General features: G+C 57.7%; 1 protein-coding gene across 1 annotated transcript in view; it reads left to right on the forward strand.

Moving 5' to 3' along the window:
- TTC28 (tetratricopeptide repeat domain 28) overlaps positions 1-19,661 on the forward strand; it is a 585,777-nt gene that overhangs the window by 543,054 nt on the left and 23,062 nt on the right. The window contains exon 14 of the mRNA XM_034638030.1: positions 15,692-15,836. Within this exon, the coding sequence (XP_034493921.1) occupies positions 15,692-15,836 (145 nt within the window). The remainder of the gene's footprint in view (positions 1-15,691; positions 15,837-19,661) is intronic.

The raw sequence follows: 19,661 nt of genomic DNA on the forward strand, positions 1-19,661 counted from the left end.
GCTCAATCCCAGAACGCCGGGATCACGCCCTGAGCCGAAGGCAGACGCTTAACCGCTGTGCCACCCAGGCGCCCCTCCCTCTTTCTTGACCAAATAAGCCTTCATGGCTTTAAGATGAGTCAAAGTTGAAGTTGCCAACCAGCACACCCCTATTTCTTTATCAGGGGTGATAGCTGGGCTGTGTCCAAATGAAGGGGAGCAGGCAGCTGGGGCTGAGGGGCACCTGTCCCACTTTCATCTGGTTGCCTGAACACAACCTGGGAGTCACATTTAGAACTTTCCAGAAAGACACCCCGGAATCCCAGGGCCCTGCCACAGCCTTGACTTTGAAGGGCAGCAGGTGGAGCCTGGAACACAGGAGGGAAGTGACTGTGCTCTGGGCGGAGGCAGCCTCTGTTGGCAGCCATGCTCTGTGGGGCATGGGGTGCCCTGTCTGCTCCCACCACAGGCCCTGGTTTCCTCTTGTTATTGTGCTGTCGGGGTGATGAATGTGTGTTTACTTTCCCAGGGCTGAGCTGAATGGGATGGGAGCCAGGGATGTGGGAGTTGGCAGCTTGGTTGGAGGAGACTATGACTTCAAGCTGGTTCATCTCCAGGTCCTCCTTAGTCCCTTCCGCTTCACACGTGTCCTGCCTGGCTGTTAGTTTTGTGGGGGGACGTGACCAGGTGGGAGGAGGCCCGGGCCTGGGATCGTGGCTTCCTCTGCCCACATCTTGGCCTGTGAGGCAGATGACTCTTGACTGCCAGGTGATGCCAGCATGGTTGGGAACCCAGTGCAGAGGGCTCAGGTTCTGATTTTGCTGCTTTACCAGCTGTGTGAACATGGTCAGCCTGTCTCCTCGTTGCTGAAATGGGGACAAGCTCCCTACGTTGCAGTTTTCCCTTAACGTGGGGATTAAAGGAGCTTACGTGTAAATATTACACTGACCGGCTTCGTAATGCATAGAAGGCCCTGCACGCATGGTGGCATTCTCCTATTTTGAGTGAAGTGGGAAGGACAGTGCTAAGTTCGAATTCTTAGATAAAGTGGGTGCGTAAACTTCAGAAGGGATAACATTTGTATACCATGGGTGTTTGCCACCTAGGGTGCGGCCTTACCCGTTCTTCTTCTGATCCCATCTCCTGTCTTTCATGTGAGAGAATGCCAGGACAGGCCATGAGGCCTCCGTGGCCCGCCTGATCACAGGCCTGCCAGCCGCCAGTCAAGTCCCTCCAGGGCTTTGGGAATATAGTAAGAAAGGGGTAGAAGCAGGTATGTCTGGGATCCTCACTCATCATCCCTGGGTGGGAGCTGGTGTGAATTTTGGATTATGGAGCTGCTCATTTTGGGAAAATGGTTTTCGTCTTTCACATCTGCTCTGACACGGGTCCGATGAGCACAATACTATGGATTAATTTGTGGGTTCATTTAAACAGTGCAATCTCAGCTGAGGGTGGGGAGGGGAGCCTGGACCTTGCTGCCCACTGCTCACCAGCATCCACAGACACTTCCAATCCTCACCTTCTAGAGGCTTCTGAGGGCAGACTGTATGAGGGCGCCAGTCTGTTTCTTCAGTTTCAACACAGTGAGCCCATAAGGCTCTTCAACACTGTTTGCCATGCTGAGTGCTCTCTGCTGCTTCCTGATGAACGCAGGAAGGAGGTTCTGGCTTCCATCTTAGGGGAGCAGAGTTACAGAAGGGACCACAGAGGCAAAGGTGTCCTCGTCAGCTAGCATAGTGCAGGCCCTTGCAAACTTCCAATCCGTCCCTGCATGTCACAGCTGAGGGGCACACGCAGGCCAGGGGCTGGAGACCTGCGCGGGAGCAGGGACCGGAGCTGACTTCAGGCCATGCCTGCCAGCTGTCCCACCAGCCTGCGCCTTGCCACGTCCCCGCACCTCGAGGGCTGCCAAGTGCACTGCCCTGGGGTCCCGGCCTCCCTCTCTGCCCCTTCCATGTCCAGCGATCTCCTCGAGGAGGTGAGCTGCTTTGTCACTGAATGGCGATGGCTAAGCAGGGGCTTGTCCTCAGACTCCTGCTACTGACTAAGGGCTGGCAGGGTGCTCATGCCCTGGAGCCTGCAGAGGTGAAGTGGAGGCAGCCCCGTGTGTGTGTGCGTGCGTGTGTGTGTGTGTGCGTGTGTGTGCGCACGTGTGTGTGTGCGTGTGTGTGTGCGTGTGCATGTGTGTGTGTGTAGGCCCTTGTGCGCTGGAGCAGCACCGGCTCCTGTCCTGGGGGCCCTCCAGCAGGGATCCGAGGGTTCTTTGGTCTTTTTATTCCAGGCGGTTTGCCAGACCGGTCTGGCAAGGAGGCTGCCGCAGCCAGTGACGTCGAGTGAGACCTGGCATTACAGTCTTCTCTCCTGCCACCCCTGGCCTTGCTCTTTGTTGTGGCTTTGATTCTGAGGTCTCCAACCACTGGTTTTCCTTTCGCCTGTGCACTGTGGTGGAAAACACATTTACATGAGCACAGGGCAGCTGCCGCTAATGAGGAAAACAAGGACTCTTCCCTTGTTCAGCCCCTGCCCTTGGTGCGGGCCCACCCGACAGAGCAGCAGCCCTGAGAGAGACCCTACCCTGCATCCTGCAGAATGCTTCCAAGTTACGCTGAGGGCTGGAGGGCCAGTGCCGTGTGGGGGTGGGGGAGAGCGGTGTCTGTGTGTGTGTGTGTGTGTGCATGCAGCTAAACCCGGGGGCAGTCAGGTCACAGTTGCTATAGGAAAGAGAAGGAAGAACAGGACAGCTTTGGGCTGCATCCTGGATTCAGGGTCCCAGGGCGGTGCCATGGCCTAGACGGTGCGCCCATCAGGATCGGTTAGGACCAGTATCCCAGAGGAATGTTCTGATCTCTGTTGCTACCACTGGCACGATACACATTCTAGGTCTTGATTTTCCACATTTATGGCTGTGTGTGTGACACGGTGTGCAGAGGGCCTTCCCTGTTGCCCAGAAATGAGTGGCTAGAGCTGAAACAGAGGACAAAGAAGTGTTAAGTGTCCTCATTCTAAGGAGAGGTGCCACAAGGGGCCGGCGCCCTCCGTCAGGTCTCTGCCACCTCCAGCTAGCACCCTGGCCACGCACCTGCCGCCTCTAAAAGAAGACGTCCGGGGCGGGGGAATTGGCAAGTGAGACTCCTGGGCCTGGTGGGAGTCCTCCAAGAGAATCCCCCACAAAGGCTGAGTTCCTGCAAGAAGATAGGAGAGGTATCGCCATCCCGTGGAAAGCAGCCTCCCGTGACTGTGGGGTGGGTAGAGGAGAGCCTAAAGGAGGGCCCAGGTGAGAGTGGGCGAGCCACAGTGTGGTCTGTGTGTCTATGTCAACTGTGGCTCCAGCATGGCGCTTTCCAGATGGGTGCACCCCATGGACTCAGCCACTTGCTGCCTCCCCGCCAGAGGGGCTGCTCCCTGGGCAGAGGACCTCAGCAAGGAGAGTTACGGAATGTGCAGGATGTGGCAGGACTGGGAGGCTGCCCCCCACGTCTGGTCGTCCCGTGTTGGGGATGGCAGGGGAAAGCTCCCTCAGGGCCCTCAGAAGTGCTTGCTCAGAAGTGTCCCAGGGAGTCGCACGGAGGGGCATCGGCAGCACCTGATTCCCTCCCCACCCCCGTCCCCCACCCTAGAGAGTCAGGCCTAGGCAGTGGGGAGGGAGGAGTGCTCCAGAGCCTGCTGTCCTCCAAATCCGTGAACAAAAGCCTGGCCTGTGGGAGAGGTGAGATGGGAGAGGGGGGCACTGCAGAGGAGACTGGGGACCACTTCTCCCAAGATTCCTAGAGTCACAGGGAAGAGCAGTGACTGCAGAGAAATAAAGCTGACCCCACAAGGTCAGCCCCGTCAGTCTGCCAGGAACCATGCGAACCTGTGAACGTCTCTGCATTTGTGTCACGCGTGTGTCTGCACAGACGTGTGGTTGTGGTTCTTTATAAACATGCGTATTGCACCTGCCTCTGGCACCGCCCCGAAGCAGGCTGCACGAATGGTACATGCGTCCGCAGTAGACCGGAGGGCCTATGCAGACGGCGCTCTGGCTATGCCTGTGTTCCGTACGGCTAGGCATTTTTCTGTGGTGTGGCACATAGTGGGGGTGGGGGGGAGCCTTGCTCTTGGTCCAGGCAGACCTGGATTTGGGACCTTTCATTAGTGGGTGGACTTGAGACTTTTATTCTTTCATCTGGAAAATGGGGGTAATAATGGGAGTTATGAGGATGCCATCCATGTGGTGATGGATAAACAGTGTAGTAAGCGGTTCTTTCTCTCCCCACCTGGGTCTGAGGTTTCTTTTTTCTTTTCTTTTTTCTTTTCTTTTCTTTTCTTTCTCTTTCTTTTCTTTTCTTTCTTTTTTTTTTTTTAAGATTTATTTACTTATTTACACTGAGAGACAGTGTGTGTGTGCAAGTGGAGGGAGGAGCAGAGGAAGAGGGAGAGAAAGAATCCTCAAGCAGAGTTCCCACTGAGCACAGAGCCCAGTGTAGGGCTCGATCCTAGAACCCTGAGATCATGACCTGAGCCAAAATCAAGTTGGACACTCAAGCCACTGAGCCACCCAGGAGCCCTTAGGTCTGAGGTTTCTATGGCACCAAAGGCCCTTTTGGGGGGGGGGGCGGGTGCAGGAATCAACTCTCTACCCCCGAACCTGATTGGATAGTTTGATGCTTCCTCCCCTTACAGCCTCTCTCTGGCCACCAAATACCAGAAAGACTTTGAATAAATGCAGAACAGTAACCCAGCTAAATGTCTGTTACAGCCATAGCCCTGGCCTTGAGCCTCAAGGTTCCACACTCAGCTTCTGGCTGGTGTCCTGCCCCGCTCTGTCGTCTGCTCTTTGGTTGATGGCCCTGTGGCTCTGGGCCAGGACTCTGTCCTGCTGGCACCAACAAGAAGGTTGGCCTTGACCTGGTACCTTGACCTGGGCCAGCCCACCTGTATCCCCCACACAGGTTAACAATCGTGTGCCACCCCCACTGCCCCAGCCCCACCCACGTCTGCACTGCTTTGCAGGCAAATGAGGTACAGGTGTGATGTTAGGCATGCCCTATCAGAAGTCACTTTAAAATCACGTGTGTTGAATAGCGACAAGGTTATTTAGAATGCAAAAGGATTCCCCACAGCTTGCCTCTAACTCTCAAGCTTACCAATAAGACACAAGATAATTTATACATAATGTTTTCTTTACCTCTTGTTTATTTATTCACTTTATTGTTCCAGAACTTATTTAAGACAGTTGACCAAAACATACAAATGCCACCAGATCATAGAGAAATAAATGGATGAGAAAATCAAGATAGAAGGAAAATAAAGGTAGAAGAGAGGGAGTAAAATCTGTGTACGGAAGCGTGCCGTTAAGCAGCAGCCGAAGCAGAGAGGGCAGTCCAGCCGATGCCTGCCTGGCCCCAGCCCTGAACCGGACTTGCCAACTCAGAGTCTGTCTTCTAGCCAAGTCCACAGGTGCTCCCTACGGAAGTGCTGCTCCACCTTTGCCTGAAGCCCACACTCCGTGCAGCTTCTAATGGGCGCTGAGGCTGAGGCTGCCCAGCCCCGCCCAGCCCCACTGCTCCTCCTGCATTCTCAGAACCCTAGGCCACCTCACTGCCAAGACCTGCCAGGTCTCCAGCCCTCTGTCTGTTCCCACTGCCACGACCCTTCCTGGAGACTCACTGTCCCCTGGACATGGCCATTTAATGGGATCCTGGGAGCACGCTTGCAAGGTCACCGACGCTCAGCAAAGGTCGTGGCCTGAGTCTCCTACCTTGTCAGCGCAGAGCTGGGCTTGCCCCCCCTCCCCGCCCGGCTGAGCCTCCATCACCCATGCTGCTGTCCTCACCACCCACGCGGCCTGCAGGGGGCCCCCGGGGGCCCGAGGTGAAGTGGCAGAGCTTGGTGTTTGAGTCCCCACAGCCTGGCCCTGCCACCATTCCCACTTCCCATTGCATTCTCCCTTACACTCTGTCCTGACCCGAAGGGACCCTGGACCTGCCCTTTCCTTCCTCAAGGCCTTGTCTTGGGCTCGGGACACAGCCAGGGAGGGCTTTCCCCTGGGGTCTGTCTCCAGCAGCCCCTTTCACAAATCCATCTTGGATTGCCCTAACTGGGAATACTTTTCTTCTCTGAGATTCCTTGGCACTCTGTCAGAAAGGGAGCCACTGCCTTTCGCCTTGTGTTTTAGTTAACACGTATCCGTGTCCCGTCCTGTCCCAGGCTGCACCCCCCTCCAAGGCTGGATCACGTCCGATTTCTCTGTGTCCCCCAGGGCACCTCACCGTGTGCCTTGTGTTGAGTGGGTGCAGGTGCTTGGTCATTCGTGAGGAGAGGGAGGGAGGGAGGCAGGGAGGGAGGCAGGAAGGAAGGCAGGCCGGCCAGGACTGAGACAGAAGGTAATAGCAATGGCAGTGGTGATGGTGATGATTGTGGTGAATGTCTACTGCTTACTTATGAGAACCCAGCACTGTGCTAAGTGCTCTCCATGCATTCTCTAGCCGATCCCTGCCACAGTCATGGCGGGAACGATTGCAACCCTTCTTAAGGATGAGGGCCCTGAGACTCATTGCCCAGGGTCACTGGGCTACTAGTCAGTGACAGAGCCAGCTTTAGGATCCGGGTCTGTCAGTCTCCAAAGATAGTGCTCTGGCCCCCAGATCCCTACCCGTCTTAACACCCCTGCCAAATGATCACAGGCTTTGCTTGAACCCCTCCAGTGACAGGGAGCTCACTGCCTCCTGAGGGGGTGTTTGCTGTCTCTGGACAACACTAATAAGCTTTGGAGGTTCTCTACAAGCCAACAGGTGAGACTCCCAGGTTTGTTGGGTGCAAGAGAGGCAGACATGTTTGACTCACAAATCGTGTACAGGGGCAAGGCCCTCTGGAAGGGGGTTTTCCTGCGTGGCCGGACAGGCCACCACAGTATCATCTTGTCTTCTCTCCTTCCCTGAGTACATGATAAGCCTATCCCCCACTGACTGCCTGGCCTGCGCCATCTGTCCCGGCTCCTGAGCCTAGTCAGGAGGTAAAGCCTGCAAGACTGGCCCGGGCATCAGGTTCTCCCAAGGCAACAATCTGCAGGTCTGGCCGCGAAGCCTCACACACATTACATCAAAGAGCAGATGGCCACAGCAAAGTGCTGGGACTGCCAGAGGCTGTGACTCCTCTCGGTACAGGTTTGTCCCCCAGCCCTTCACCTCGGCCATGAACCTGCTGACAGCTGAGCATTCCAGGAGAGCCCAAGAGCGAGAGGCAAGCAGCCGCGTGCAGCCCCTGGCTGGTCCTTGAGCTAAAGAGGAGCCAGTGTTGCTGGAAAAGCGGGGGTCCCTGCCTGAGCCCACCCAGCCTCGTGGCTCTTCTCCCGAGGAGGGAGCCAGACCCGGCAAGCCGGGCACTTGGTAATCAAGGAGGTGAGCGGGCAGAAAGCGCCAATAGCTTATTGAAGAAGTACTTAAAATGCATGTGACAGCCTTCATCTCCCAGAGGAGACAACCCTTTGTGTGAGGGTGTTCAGCGGAGGGTCCCTGAATGGTATCAGAGGCCTTTTTAAATTGAATTGACGCATCTCTGGCTACTTGAATATAATGGATTTGCCAATTAATTTTTCCACTGGTACCTTAAACCCCGGGTACTTGTTCAAATCTCAGGCCAGCTCCAATCCCTCAGAAGACTCAGTTCAGAGTTCGGAGCCCTGGAGGGGATTCTGAAGCCTCCCGGGTGGGACTGAGGGCAGGGAGGAAGGAAGCAAAGGCCTCAGCTCACTGTTTGGTGGGGGCTCACCCAGGAGCAGGGCCCGGCCGTGAGGAGGAAGACCCTGCTGACCAAGGTGGAGGGACTCAAGGCTCGAGAGCAGCAGGGGCAGGACCCCTTCGGCCCCAGCACAGGCAGGCTGGCTTCCCCCGTGGCTGTGAGCACAGAGGCAAGCTACCCGAACTGGCCGTTAGAAAGTGAAAACGTGGTAAAGACATCCTGAGAAGGTGAGGAGCCGAGTTGGAAATACGGCTGAGAAAAGGCAGCCACATTTAGAGCGAGCTCCCCACTGCCAGGAGCAGCCTCCTCTCTCCTCCCTGCCCCCAGCACGGCCGTGACCAGGAGGCAAGGTCCTGCTCACGGAGGGCCCCTGGAGACTGGTGTTCCGTGTGGTGCCTGCCATCCTAGGGGAGAGGGTGCACTCCAGATGAGGGGTCGGGGCCTGAGATCAAAACGGCACTAGGCCTCGGACTCCTGGAACGCACAGGCCCCTCGGGCTGCAGGCTTCCTGTTGCCTGACTGTACTGAGGAGCAGGGCCCTGCCCTGACCTCCTGGCCTTAGGCAAGAAGCTTAATCCAGGTCTCCATTGTTCCTGTGTGACAATGGAGGGGCTGGGCAGGCGAGGAGACACCGCCTTGTGTTGAGGATTCCCATGACCCGCACACATCAGGGCCTAGATCTAGCCCACTCCCGAAGATATCCCACATGGGTGACTTCCCTCCCCCTCCCCTCCCCTTCTTTCCCTTCCTCTCTGGTGATCCTAAAGATGTCATGGCTGGGTGTGCCCTGCAGGGAGCCCTCCCCCTCAGCTTGCTCCAGAGCCCCAGGCCCAGAGAGATGAGAATGCCCCACTTGCCTGGAGGGGTGAGAGCAGAGGGGCAGACCCAGGAGAGAGGTGGGAAAAGAGAGCACTGTCTCAGCCCTCCTGCATGCCTTCAAGCTTCAAGGCTGTGTGTACGCACTCCCTTGGGACTGTCTTAGGCCTTGCTCCGTCCTCAGGAGATTGGAAGCTCCAGGAGGACAAGCACCAAGTGTCCCCCTTCACTAATGCCTCTCTGCGGTCACCTCAGGTGGGCTGCCGGGGTGGGGTGCCCAGCAGCGGCCTGAGGAGCAGAGCCTCAGCAAAGCTAGCTCCCGCCTCCAGCAGATTGGCCCCTTGGCGTTTTCATGTAGTGGCACCTTTCCTAGCTGCTCCCCCGTGCTCTACCGGGACTCCTGCTTCCTCCCCAGATCAGGGAGTCCCGTTCACAGGGTCTGCCCCTTGAAGGGCCGCTTGTCTCTGGGTTCAGGTGTGCGTCGGGGGAAGCCAAAGCCAGCCCGTTCCTATGAAGCCCTGGTTCCTCCCAGTGCTTCGGCTGCACCGAGCTCTGGGTCACCGGGTCCTCTCTCCACGCCGCAGAGACAGGAGGGATGGAATCTCAAGGCCCGATGGCTCTGGTCATCCCGGGAGCGGTCAAGTTTGAGCAGGGCCCCTTCGTAGTCTCTCCTGAGGGAGAGTCGGGCCCCTGTTGCCTTGTTTCCGCCTGCTTGTTCTGCTCTCCATCTTTGAGTGTGAAAGCATGAGAAACCAGCGTGTGTGTGGTGGGGTGGGGTGCTTAGCGTGCTCAGCTGTGTGCACAGTGACCTAACTACCCCCTCCAACGGAGCCCTGATGCGAGGGACGGCTGGCCTGGTGCCCACGCAGGGCTGCAGTTTGGATGGGGACTTGCAGGCGTGCAGTCTCCCGCCACCTCCCCTGGGGCTGGGCTGGTTCACACCTGGCAGGCACACGCACCCAGCCCAAACCGCCACAGTGTTTGTGTGTGTGAGCCCGAGCGAGGCCAAGCACCCCAGGTCTTTTGCAGGCCCATCCCAGTTATAAATCGTCTTGCCTGGGGAATAGATCTCTTCATCCCCGAAGGGAGATTCATGAGCTGCCAGTGCCGCCCAGCCGCCTGGTGTTTGTCATCATTCCAGAGACATAAACTACACCCTGGTGCCTCTCCCCTCTTCGGTAGCACTTCACACATCATCTCCGGCTCTGCATTCTGTTCGTGCAGAGGCCGAGCAGCTTCGGCCCTGCCTACCAGCCTCCCTCCTCCCCGGATCCGGGCTTGCTTCCTCACCTTTCCCCGCTGCCACCCAGGCAGCCGTGCAGTGAAGAAAACGAATATTTCTCCAGAAGTAAATTAATAAAAATCATCTGAGGAATGTGTGTGCTGTGAGAAAATCTCTGCCGAGAGCTAGGCTGTCAATTAGCCCCACGGGGTCCCTAGCGATAAAACGGACAGGCCTTGAGGAAAGGGAGCCGGCGCCACCTGCTGGCCCTGTGCGGTGGTGCAGCTGTGAATCCTGGCAGCGTGGTAGCTCCCAGAAAGCTAGAAGCAGAGCAGCTCCCAGAAGAGGCTGCCTACGGTCAGCCCCACCTGTATGGACCGAGCAGCGGGGAGGGCAGGGGTCGGAGGCAAGCGAGGGCAGGTGGGCCAGTCGTTCAGAGTGTCCTGAAGGTGGGGAGGGTGCGTGAAAACCCCTGCCCTGTAGGTGGGAGGCCTGCCTGGCTCCTGCCCTGCTCTTCGGCCTTGTACGAGTCTCTTACTCTCTTGGAGCCTTAGTTCCTTATCTGTAAAGGAGGAAGAGCCGTGCCTCCTAGGACCCTGAGGGGGGTGTGGGTAGGCAGGCCTGGCAGGGACCTAGATGTGCCCCTCCTGTGGTTCGCCCTCCTGCCGCGTGGCAAGCGTCTGTGCCTCTGTCAGCGCTCCCGTTCTGGTAGGCGGAAGGCACCGTTCTCCGTCTTCGCGTCTGATTTCCGAGGCAGAGAGAAGCCAGCCGGGCTGAAAGGCCTTGCAAAGGCAAAGCGGCGCAGTCCCCACGCTCCCACTGGGGAGGACTCTCAGCCCACCCTGTGGCTGTTCCTTCACGGCGTGGTGGCTGCGCCAGGAAGGACACGGGTGTGCCTGAGGACCGCTGGGGCTCCTCACACACCGTGCACGCCCACCGCCCACTGCCGGCTGGGGCTCAGAGCTGGGCCATTTGGCCGTGACTCATCCTCTCCGCGGGGCGTGCATCCGTGGTACCCACTGTCCGGGGCAGATGACGGCGCTTGAAAGCTGCGCCCACACAGGGCGTGCACGGGGAGGATTGCCGAGCTCCAGGCTCTGAGCTCTGGGGCAGTGTGTTGCAGTCGCACAGGGGTCAAAAGAGTCTCAACGGTTTCCTAGGAGTGAGTAGCTTTTTAATTTATTAAAACTAGGAGAGACCAGGCACCTGGGTGGCTCAGTAGGTGAAGCATCTGCCTTCAGCTCAGGTCATGATCTCAGGGTCCTGGGATCGAGCCCTTTGTCAGGTTCTGCGCTCAACAGGGACTCAGCGTGAGAGTCCTCTCTTTTTCCCTCGGCCCTTCCCCCTGCTCACTCTCTCTCAAATAAATTAATTAAATTAAAAAAAAAAAAAAAGCTGCAAGAGACCTGCAAGGACATTAGTCCGACCCTTTCATTTCACAAGCAAGGAGAAGAGGGGAGTAGGAGAATGACGTGCTTGCCAGAGTCCCAGGGCCAGTAGGTGGCAGGCAGCCGGGTGCTCCACTGCTGTGGGTAAGCATTCCCAGGCTCAGGGCTGAGGGGCCGACCGCTTGGCTGTTTGCTGTTAACTGAATATATCTTCATGCAGATGTCTAGGCAAACGTAGGCCAGTAAATAGCTGTGGTAGGTCACCGTCAGTGCTGTGGTAAAACCGGAAGCAACACGGGAAACGGAGCTTGTGGTTTGCAGTCTGCACAGGGCGGCTGTGGCACCTAATGACCGGGGAGAGACCACCGGCCACCCCACTGGGACTGCGGTCCTGGCCTGAGACCCTCCCCAGGCCTACTCCTCAGGAGGGCCCTGGGGTCCCAGGGATCCTCAGTGGCTCCTGGCCTTGGTTTGCCGTGCTCCAGCTCTCTCGCCTGGGCCAGCAGCCCTGGGGGAGCGGCACATGGTGCCGCTGTCCAGGCCTGGCCGGGTGCCCGGGCTGCCGGTGTGAGAGATGGGGGGGCCCGCCGCCATGGTGGGCTCGGGTGCGAGCAACTGATGCCTTCGCTCAGGGAAAGAGAGCTGCATGGATTGACTGTGACTTCGAATTATGGTTTCAGGTTGGATGTTTTTTATTTTTATTTTTTTTAACACAAACGGGATATTTTCTGAGCTTTTGTTTTTACTTTGAAAATGGCATCTCCAGGGGTAGGTGCCCTCCCTGAACAGAAGCACTAATCAGAGGCTTATCTCTGGGGCTTCCTGGCTGACCGGTGTAGGACACCACGTGTCTGGGTCCCGGTGTGCCCACCCAGGCTGGGGCAGGGCCTGGGAGCTGTTGCTCCAGAGATGGTTCTCTATGACCCGCCAGAGCTCACGAGGGACGAGGGTAGGAGTCTGAGAGACCCCGCTCACATGGCGTCCAGGGGTGGAAATCAGCAAGTATCCATGATGTGCGTGTGGGCTTAACAGCCAGGGAGAGAATGGGACAAAGTCAGGTGCCACAGGCAGGGTGGTTCAGCTGAGGCTTGAACATGGGCCCTAGCCCCTGGCAGGTTTGGGGTGCCCAGGTCCTGGTTCTTGAAGAGTTTGCACTACCTGGAAACAGATGCCCAGAGAAGGGGTCCAAGGAAACTTCCTCAGACCAAACAGGTGCCTCAATTGACTGTGTATTTACCAGCCCCGGTCAAAGGCATCTGACGGGTTCTCCATCAGGCTGGCCGCGGGTGAGGGTGGGGTGTCACATGGCCTGATCACGGCTGGTCTGCAAAGCCCAGCCCTGGAGAAAGTGGGAAAGTTCTCAGGGAAGGGTGTAGATTGCAGACGGGCTCAATTGGCCCTCCTCTGATGGAGCCTGGGAAGGAATTAGCCTGGGGGACGAGCTGCCTGTTCAGGCAAGCCTGATGCTTAAGGAGGTGCCTGGCCTCCCCACAGCACAACCCCAGAGCCCCAGGCCCACCTGGCGTGCTTGTCCCCCACACTTACCACCCCAACATCTGTGTCTTTCCCCACATCGTTCCCTCAGCTTGGAATGGCCCTCTCCACCTTGTCCACGGGCAGGCTAACTCTCGATGATGGTGCCCACATCAAAAGGTCCTCTCCCAGGAAGCCCTCCCTTGGCTCTGCCTGACCAGCAGTTGGTCAGCATCTTGTGACTTGGTGTCCCCAGACCTCTGCTGGAGCCGTCCCCTTTCCTTGCAGCCCAGTGCAAGGACCCTGCAGGCCTGCCACATCGTGGGCAGGACCACATGTAGAATAGGCTGGTGTTGTTGGGCCCTTTAGATGCCTCTGGCACTTCATGGGTTTCAATAGAAAGACATCATGGCCATCTGTGCTTGTGCTCTGGAATCCTGCCCATGTTCCCCCCACCTCCCCAGGCCTTTGTCTCACTCACTGTCCCATCAGCTGAGACGACTTTCAGTGCTGGGTGCTTTCTCCAATCCTGAGGCTTTGTGCATGTGGGCAGCGTTTCCCCTTTGTGCGGGTGAAGAAAGCAAGGCCTAGAGCCTCACACTCGGATTTTACCCAGCAGGTCTACCCCCCAGATACCTCCCCGGGTTCCTAGCTCCCTCCAGATATGTTCCTTCCCAGGCACTTCCTTGGTCACTTCCACAGACCATGTTTGAGCACCTCACCCTGCCAGCGGTGTTCCCTGCTCGGGCCTCCAGGTCCTACCCAGCCTGATGTCCTGTGCCCTTGGGACTCTGCTCACCAGGGAAGAATGAGATTGGCCCAGCCTGGGGTGTGAAGTTCTTGGAGTGAGTAGTATACTTTGAGTCAGATGGAAGGACTCCCCCATGCAGCTTGGATTATGCTGGTCTCTGGGGACCCCAGAGGGGAGCTCATGGGGGTGTTCTAGAGCTGGTCTCGCTTTCTCCAGAAGCTTTTACGTTCTGAGCCTTGGGATTTGTGGAGTGCCCCATCAGTCACGGTGAGCACCTGTGGCCACAGCATTATCTGGGGACATGGCACTCCCTTTGGACACCTGCAGCTGGATTAATCAGACTTAGGTGCCTTCCGCTGGGTGACAAGCCCACCATCCAGGCAGACACCTATCTAGGGAGTGGATAGGCAGGGGAGAGGGCGCCAAGTGGGAGAGGGCGCCGAGTGGGCCTGTCGCCGCCTGCTGACCTGATGGCGGTGCGGGCTCCCAGGGCTGTGATCTCAGTCTGCCAAGGATGCGAGTGCACGTAGGCCCATGACAGACACTGCGTGTTCTGCCAGAGCATCTCCTCCGGAGAGCAAATTGGTCCTCTCCTTCAGGGAAGTACTGCTCTTTGCGGTGTGTTCTGTGGAATTAAGTGCGCCTCTGAGTGTCACTCCAGGGCGTTCCGTGCTTCACTGGCTCTGATGGCAAAGACGGCCGCAGCCCCAGTCGCTTGTAATGACACGTTTCCTGAGCGGGCGAGACAGAGGCGCAGACGTGAGCAGGTTCCCAGGCCTCCCAAGTCCTCTGCTCTTCCTTCTTCTTCAGGGGGCGGGGGCTGCCCAGGGCACTCACAGCTTGGCTGGGCACAGCCCTGGAATTGAGGTCAAGGGAGACGTTGCTGAGAGCGCTGAGAAGAGTCGGAGGAAAGCCAGGAGACAGAAACCATACCTGGAAAACACAAATGGATCTTTCCAGTCATTTCTTTAGATGGTCGAGGATCCTGGCCAGGCCCAGGAGAGAAAGCTGCCTTCTGGTCTTTTCTCAGGAAACACTCAAGCTGCCGCCACCAGCGGCCCTGAGCATTTACCAAAGCTCGGAGGTGGATCTCGTAGAAGACCTGGTCTTTCCCCTTAAGCGTCCTTGAGGACGTAGCAGAAACTCCCAAAATGCTCATGGTGTGTAAATCAAGGTTAAGAGACCACTGACTGTCCAGCAGTCGTGCAGAGAACATCCCCAGAGGCTGTGCTGAGGCCACAGCAGCCAGGCTGTGGGGCACGTGCAGAGGCATGGGTGGGGGGCAGCCTAGTGCCTTTGTGGAAACGGGCTTGTTTCCCCACCTGCTGTCTCTTGTGCTCCCCTGTGCTGTGTGGCCTCTGTAGGCCCCCGGGGCTGACAGCACGGCCTGGCAGGTAACCAGTGGTCAGGAAACATTCTTTTTTCCTTTTCTTTCCTTCTTCCTCTTCTTCTTCTTCTTTTTCTTTTTCTTTTTTTTTTTTAAGAGAGAAGGGGGAGGGGCAGAGGGAAAGGGAGAATCCTGAGCAGATTCCTTGTGAACATGGAGCCCGACTCTGGGCTCGATCCCACGACCCTGCGATCATGACCTGAGCCGAAACCAAAAGTCAGACGCACAACTGACTGAGACACCCCGGCGCCCCAGGAAACACTTTCTCAGGGAATGACTGTTCTTGTCCTGTGTTGGGCGTGTGAAACTCGGGGTCCTTGGGATCGAGGATCCACGTATACTAATAAAACTGCCTGGCAACACCCGAGCAGAAGCTAACACGCAAAGCCCGAGTCTGCAGGCTCCCTCATGCGGCCCTGTACGGGGGCTGCCGGGCCAGGAGGCCTGCAGGGCCTGCGGCCGCGCCGGGGCTCAGACAGGTGCCCGGCCGCTGACCCGAGCCCCGGGTTGGGGCCGGCATGCCCCTCGTCTTGTCGGTGGCTCCTGCCCAGAGAGCATTTGGCCCGGGGGCACTGTCCTCCCCATCCGCTCGGTGGCTGCCGCGGATTCTAATGGCCCTCACATTTGCCTGCACACGATCGCTTCACGCAAGGATGTAATTAAATCCTTTGAACAGCACTTTGGGACATCTGATTATGCAGAAAAACCCCACAGAAATGTAAGCTGTTGTGTGCAGCTGGTTTACCCTGCGGTTTCTGTCAGTGCTCACTGTTCTGTGAAAATCACCTGAAAGGAAGGTGAAGAAGGCGAAGCCGGGCAGGGGAGGCCGGGCTGGGCCCTGCTGTGCAGCCTCCGACCTGCCTCTTCCAGGACCCAGAGCACTCCGGAGTGAGCAGCGTGGCCACCCGGCCCGGCGACGGCCCTGCTGACTCCCTCGGCCCTTCTCTCCCCAGGAGCTGCCAGAGCATGACGAGCTTGGTCAGCAGCACCATGTCGCCGATCAAGGACGGGACCTCCTCTCTCCCCAGGAGGCAGAGCTCGTTCGCCAGGCCCCCGCTCCGTGCTCTCTACGACCTGCTCATAGCGCCCATGGAAGGGGTAAGTGACCCCCCGGGGCCCAGAGACTTCAAGGCGTCAGGACACATCATTTCCCGCTCAGTGCCCACATGTGCCCCTTAGATACCAAATGGGCTCCTGAGACAACCGGGAGTTTTCCAGAGCACACATCTCTCTCCAGCTTCTCGGTCAGTGTCTGGAAGCGCATTCTTGGTTGGCTGCTGGTTAGTGGGTGACACCCCGGGTTCAGGCTGCCAGGTTAAAGCCTAGCTCTGCTCCTTTCCAGCAGGCGGATCTGGCCTCAGCTGCGTCAGGGACCCTGTGAGGTGATGCTCTCCTCCCATTTTCTTGTCAGACTTTGGGGCCCAGGGAGGCACAAGGCCAGGCCCACCTCCACAATTGTCAGTAGGAACCACGCCATCCGTGTGGGCCCCGAGCAGATGGCAAGGGGGGTGTGCCCACAGCTCTGCCTCGCCCTGCTGGGAGTGCTTCCCCATCTCCCGCCTCTCACTCAAGGGTCTTGCCTGAGGCGCTCACACCACGGCTGTGCTTTCTGCTGAGAACAGAGCCCTCAGCCTCTGCCACTGTCAGGGGCCACTGACTCCATCGCAGAGTCTGGCGTCAAAGACACCCTTTCACTTGGGATTTCTCGAGAAGGTTGAGAACGGCCCCTGATGGGTTCCGTGGCTCTGGACTTTGCATACCACCCTACAATCCGGACATGGCACTCTAACTGGGTGGGGGAGACCAGAGAGCTTGGGGGTCTTATGAATCTGAACAGTGAGCCTATCAGGTGCCTTCGTATACGACTATGTATTAGTCAGCTCTGGCGGCTGTAACAAAATACCATGGGTGGGCGGTTCAGGCAACAGACATTTATTTCTCCTGGTTCTGGGGGCTTGAATCCCAGGTGAGGGTGCCAGCACATTCAGTTGCTTGGCGAAGGCCCTCTTTCTGGCTGTAGATGCCCCCTTCTCACTGTGTCCTCAGATGGCGGCTCTGGTCTCTTCCCTTCTCATGAGGGCGCTAACCCCATCATGGGGGTACTGTCCTCGTGACCTCATCAAAACCAGATGATCTCCCGAAGGCCCCACCTCCAAATACCATCCCACTGGGGATTAGGGCTTCAACATACAGATTTAGGGGGGCACCAGCATTCAGTCCATAACAGACCCCAAGGAAAGCCCAGGGTGCCTGCACTCATGGGGGGCCTGGCTCTCAGGTGGGGTGGGAGGGTGTGATTGACGAGTCCTTGCAGAGACCACAGGCCTGTGTGTCCTAGTGGCTGTCTGCAGCCAGGTGGGAGTTCTGTCTCACAGATCCTTGGGGTTGGCTGCTTGGAGGCTCACTTTTCTTCCACTTCAGCCAGCTGGCAGAGATGAAGTGTGTCCTTGGGAAACCCCACCTTGATGGTGATTCCCCATCCCCTGGAAGTGCTTATGCATTTCCCCGGCTGGCCAGCCAAGGGTGTGTGTCAGCCTGCCCAGTATTTTTCAGGAGGCTGCATGCCTGCCTGGGCCCTGTGGATTCCCTTGCTCAGGGAGCCGGGGGTGGGGGAAGCCCAGAGCTTCGGGGCCTGGCAGTCTGCACTCACGTCTGACACTGCCCTTCCCTGTCTGGGTGACCTTGGCCAAGCGGTTTCTCCTCCTTGAGTCCCTGTGTCCTCTTTAGAAAATGAGACGACACCACAGAGCATGTCAGGTCCAAGCAGGGCTGGGCTGCGAGGAGCGTGAGGAGTGCATAGGGCAGCGGCAAGAGGGCCGCTGGTGAGAGGTGGCCGCCGTGCCCACATAACTGCCCCTGTCAGCACCCCAGGGCCTCTGGTCCCGTCAGCAAAGAGCCCCAGGCCTGTTTTCTCCTTCCCTGCAATGCACTGGGCTGTCCTGTCGTTCTTAGGACTGTTGTCCCCTTGGTGTCCTCTTTTTATTGAAGGGCCAAGACTACGGAGAGCGCGCCAGTTCAGAGCATCTCAGATGCCACGCTAACTTAGCGTGATTTCTGTGCCGTATCCCCGGGGAAGAAATAGACACCCATACCCTTAGGCTGATTTGTCATCAGATGGTCATGCCGACCATTTCGGTGACTTACTACCACCTCCTGCTCACCCTGAGCTCTGCATTTTGCACTGATTCCCGGCTCCTCTAAAGGCTATTTGGACCCTCCATTCTTTCACTCACTCGGGTCACTTCCCCTTTTGTGTCCAGGTCCCAGATGACTTGCTCCGTGACTGGGGAATGGGCTGGTGGGGCTGGCAAGGAGGGCAAGGAGCAGGGGGCAGAGCTGGAGACTGGCTGGGACACAGCGTGTCCTTGGACACTCAGGTCATCTAGAGCTGGCAGCCTCCTCGTCCCTCTGGCCTGGCTCGAGTGTCCCCTCCTCTTAGAAACCTTCCTTCCCTCTCTCCCACCCCCCCCAGGCAGGCTTCCTCCCCCTCCCTGCCACTGGGCCTCCTCTATGCCCCATGTCTTTCATGGCACCTGCTACCTCACTGGACTCCGCACTTAGCTCTTGGCATGCCTCAGCTCCTCTCCCTCACTGCCCACCCCACACTCCCTGAAGGCAAGGATGGTCCCTCATCTCTGTCCCCAGCAGCTGGCACGGGGCCTGGTACATGTTGACACTCGGTGAAGTTTATGGAGTGGTATGTAGTCCAAAGCTGGGTGGGGGGTGGGGAGAGGCGGCCCTCCCTCCCTCCATCCAGTGCTTCCCCCCAGGAGAGAAGCTGCTGCGGCCTCGAGTCATCCTTGTTGGGGCGTCTACGGGTTTATAAAATTTGCAGTGTTTTTTCTCCCTGGGGACTTGCTTCTGTGACTTAAAGAATAAACATGTGCCAGTGGGAATAGTGGCAGCTTGTGCCCAGACGTCTGTGTCCCTCCAGGGGCCGGGGAGGGGAAGAGTCACGGCCCTAAACAAGTTAGAGCAGGGAACGAAGTCAGCCTTCCTCAGGTGGCCTGCCCAGGGAAGGGAAGAGCCCTGCCACCAGACGGGGTGCCGGTGCCCCAAAGCCCGCGGTTCGGGAGCTGTGCTGGAGGGACAGATGTACAGAGCCCCGGCGCCCACCTTCAGGGGAGTGGTCTCTTCTAGAAGGGAGCCGTTTCGCTTGAAAGCATATCCTGAGTTCCTGAGAGTTCAGCTCTTCTCTCTTGTGACCGAGGGGTCCGGGTACTGGAAGGAGTGTGGTGCCTCATACGAGCCGTAGAGTGAAACCTTTCAAAGGCCATTAAGGTAAATGTCACAGCAGGAGCTTGTCCTTGGCTAACCGAAGTGACCCGCTGTGTTTCAGTAAAAACACCCGACTGAAAAGTTTCATCCGTTCATCCGACAAGCGCTTGGTGGCGTGTGCTGGGTCCACACTGCCCTGGACGTGGAGGAGGCGGCAGAGTGCGTGGCCGTCCCCTGTCTGATGCTCCCAGATGGTGCTCAGGTGGGGTGGGCCGCAGGGAGCCCCTCCTCAGCCTGGCTGCCAGGGCGGCAGGGGAGGAGGAGGAGGCCTGGGCCTCCTCCAGCTGCCCCAGGCCCGCACACCCGCCTGCTCCGGAGGCCACTAGAGGGCGACACGACACCACCCGCCCGGTAACTCCCGGCGCTGTCAGCCGCCAGGCAGAGCCAGACCCTGTTCCACATTTTCAGTGAAAATACAAATCAAAACTGAAAGTCCAAGCTTACAAATCCCTGACACTTCAAGACTAAAACGATTAGCCTCTTCACATGGGGCTTATAATTATTTGAACAAGTGCCTTTGTGTGGCCCCAGTCCTGTGGCTAAAGGACTAGGTCAGACAGCATGAAAAGTGGAACACAAGAATATTTTACCGCCGGCTTGCACCAGTATTTGATTTAATTCGGCTTCAGGGAAACATTGTCGTGG

The sequence above is a fragment of the Ailuropoda melanoleuca genome, chromosome 12, assembly GCF_002007445.2.
Source record: "Ailuropoda melanoleuca isolate Jingjing chromosome 12, ASM200744v2, whole genome shotgun sequence".
NCBI classification, from domain to species: domain Eukaryota; kingdom Metazoa; phylum Chordata; class Mammalia; order Carnivora; family Ursidae; genus Ailuropoda; species Ailuropoda melanoleuca.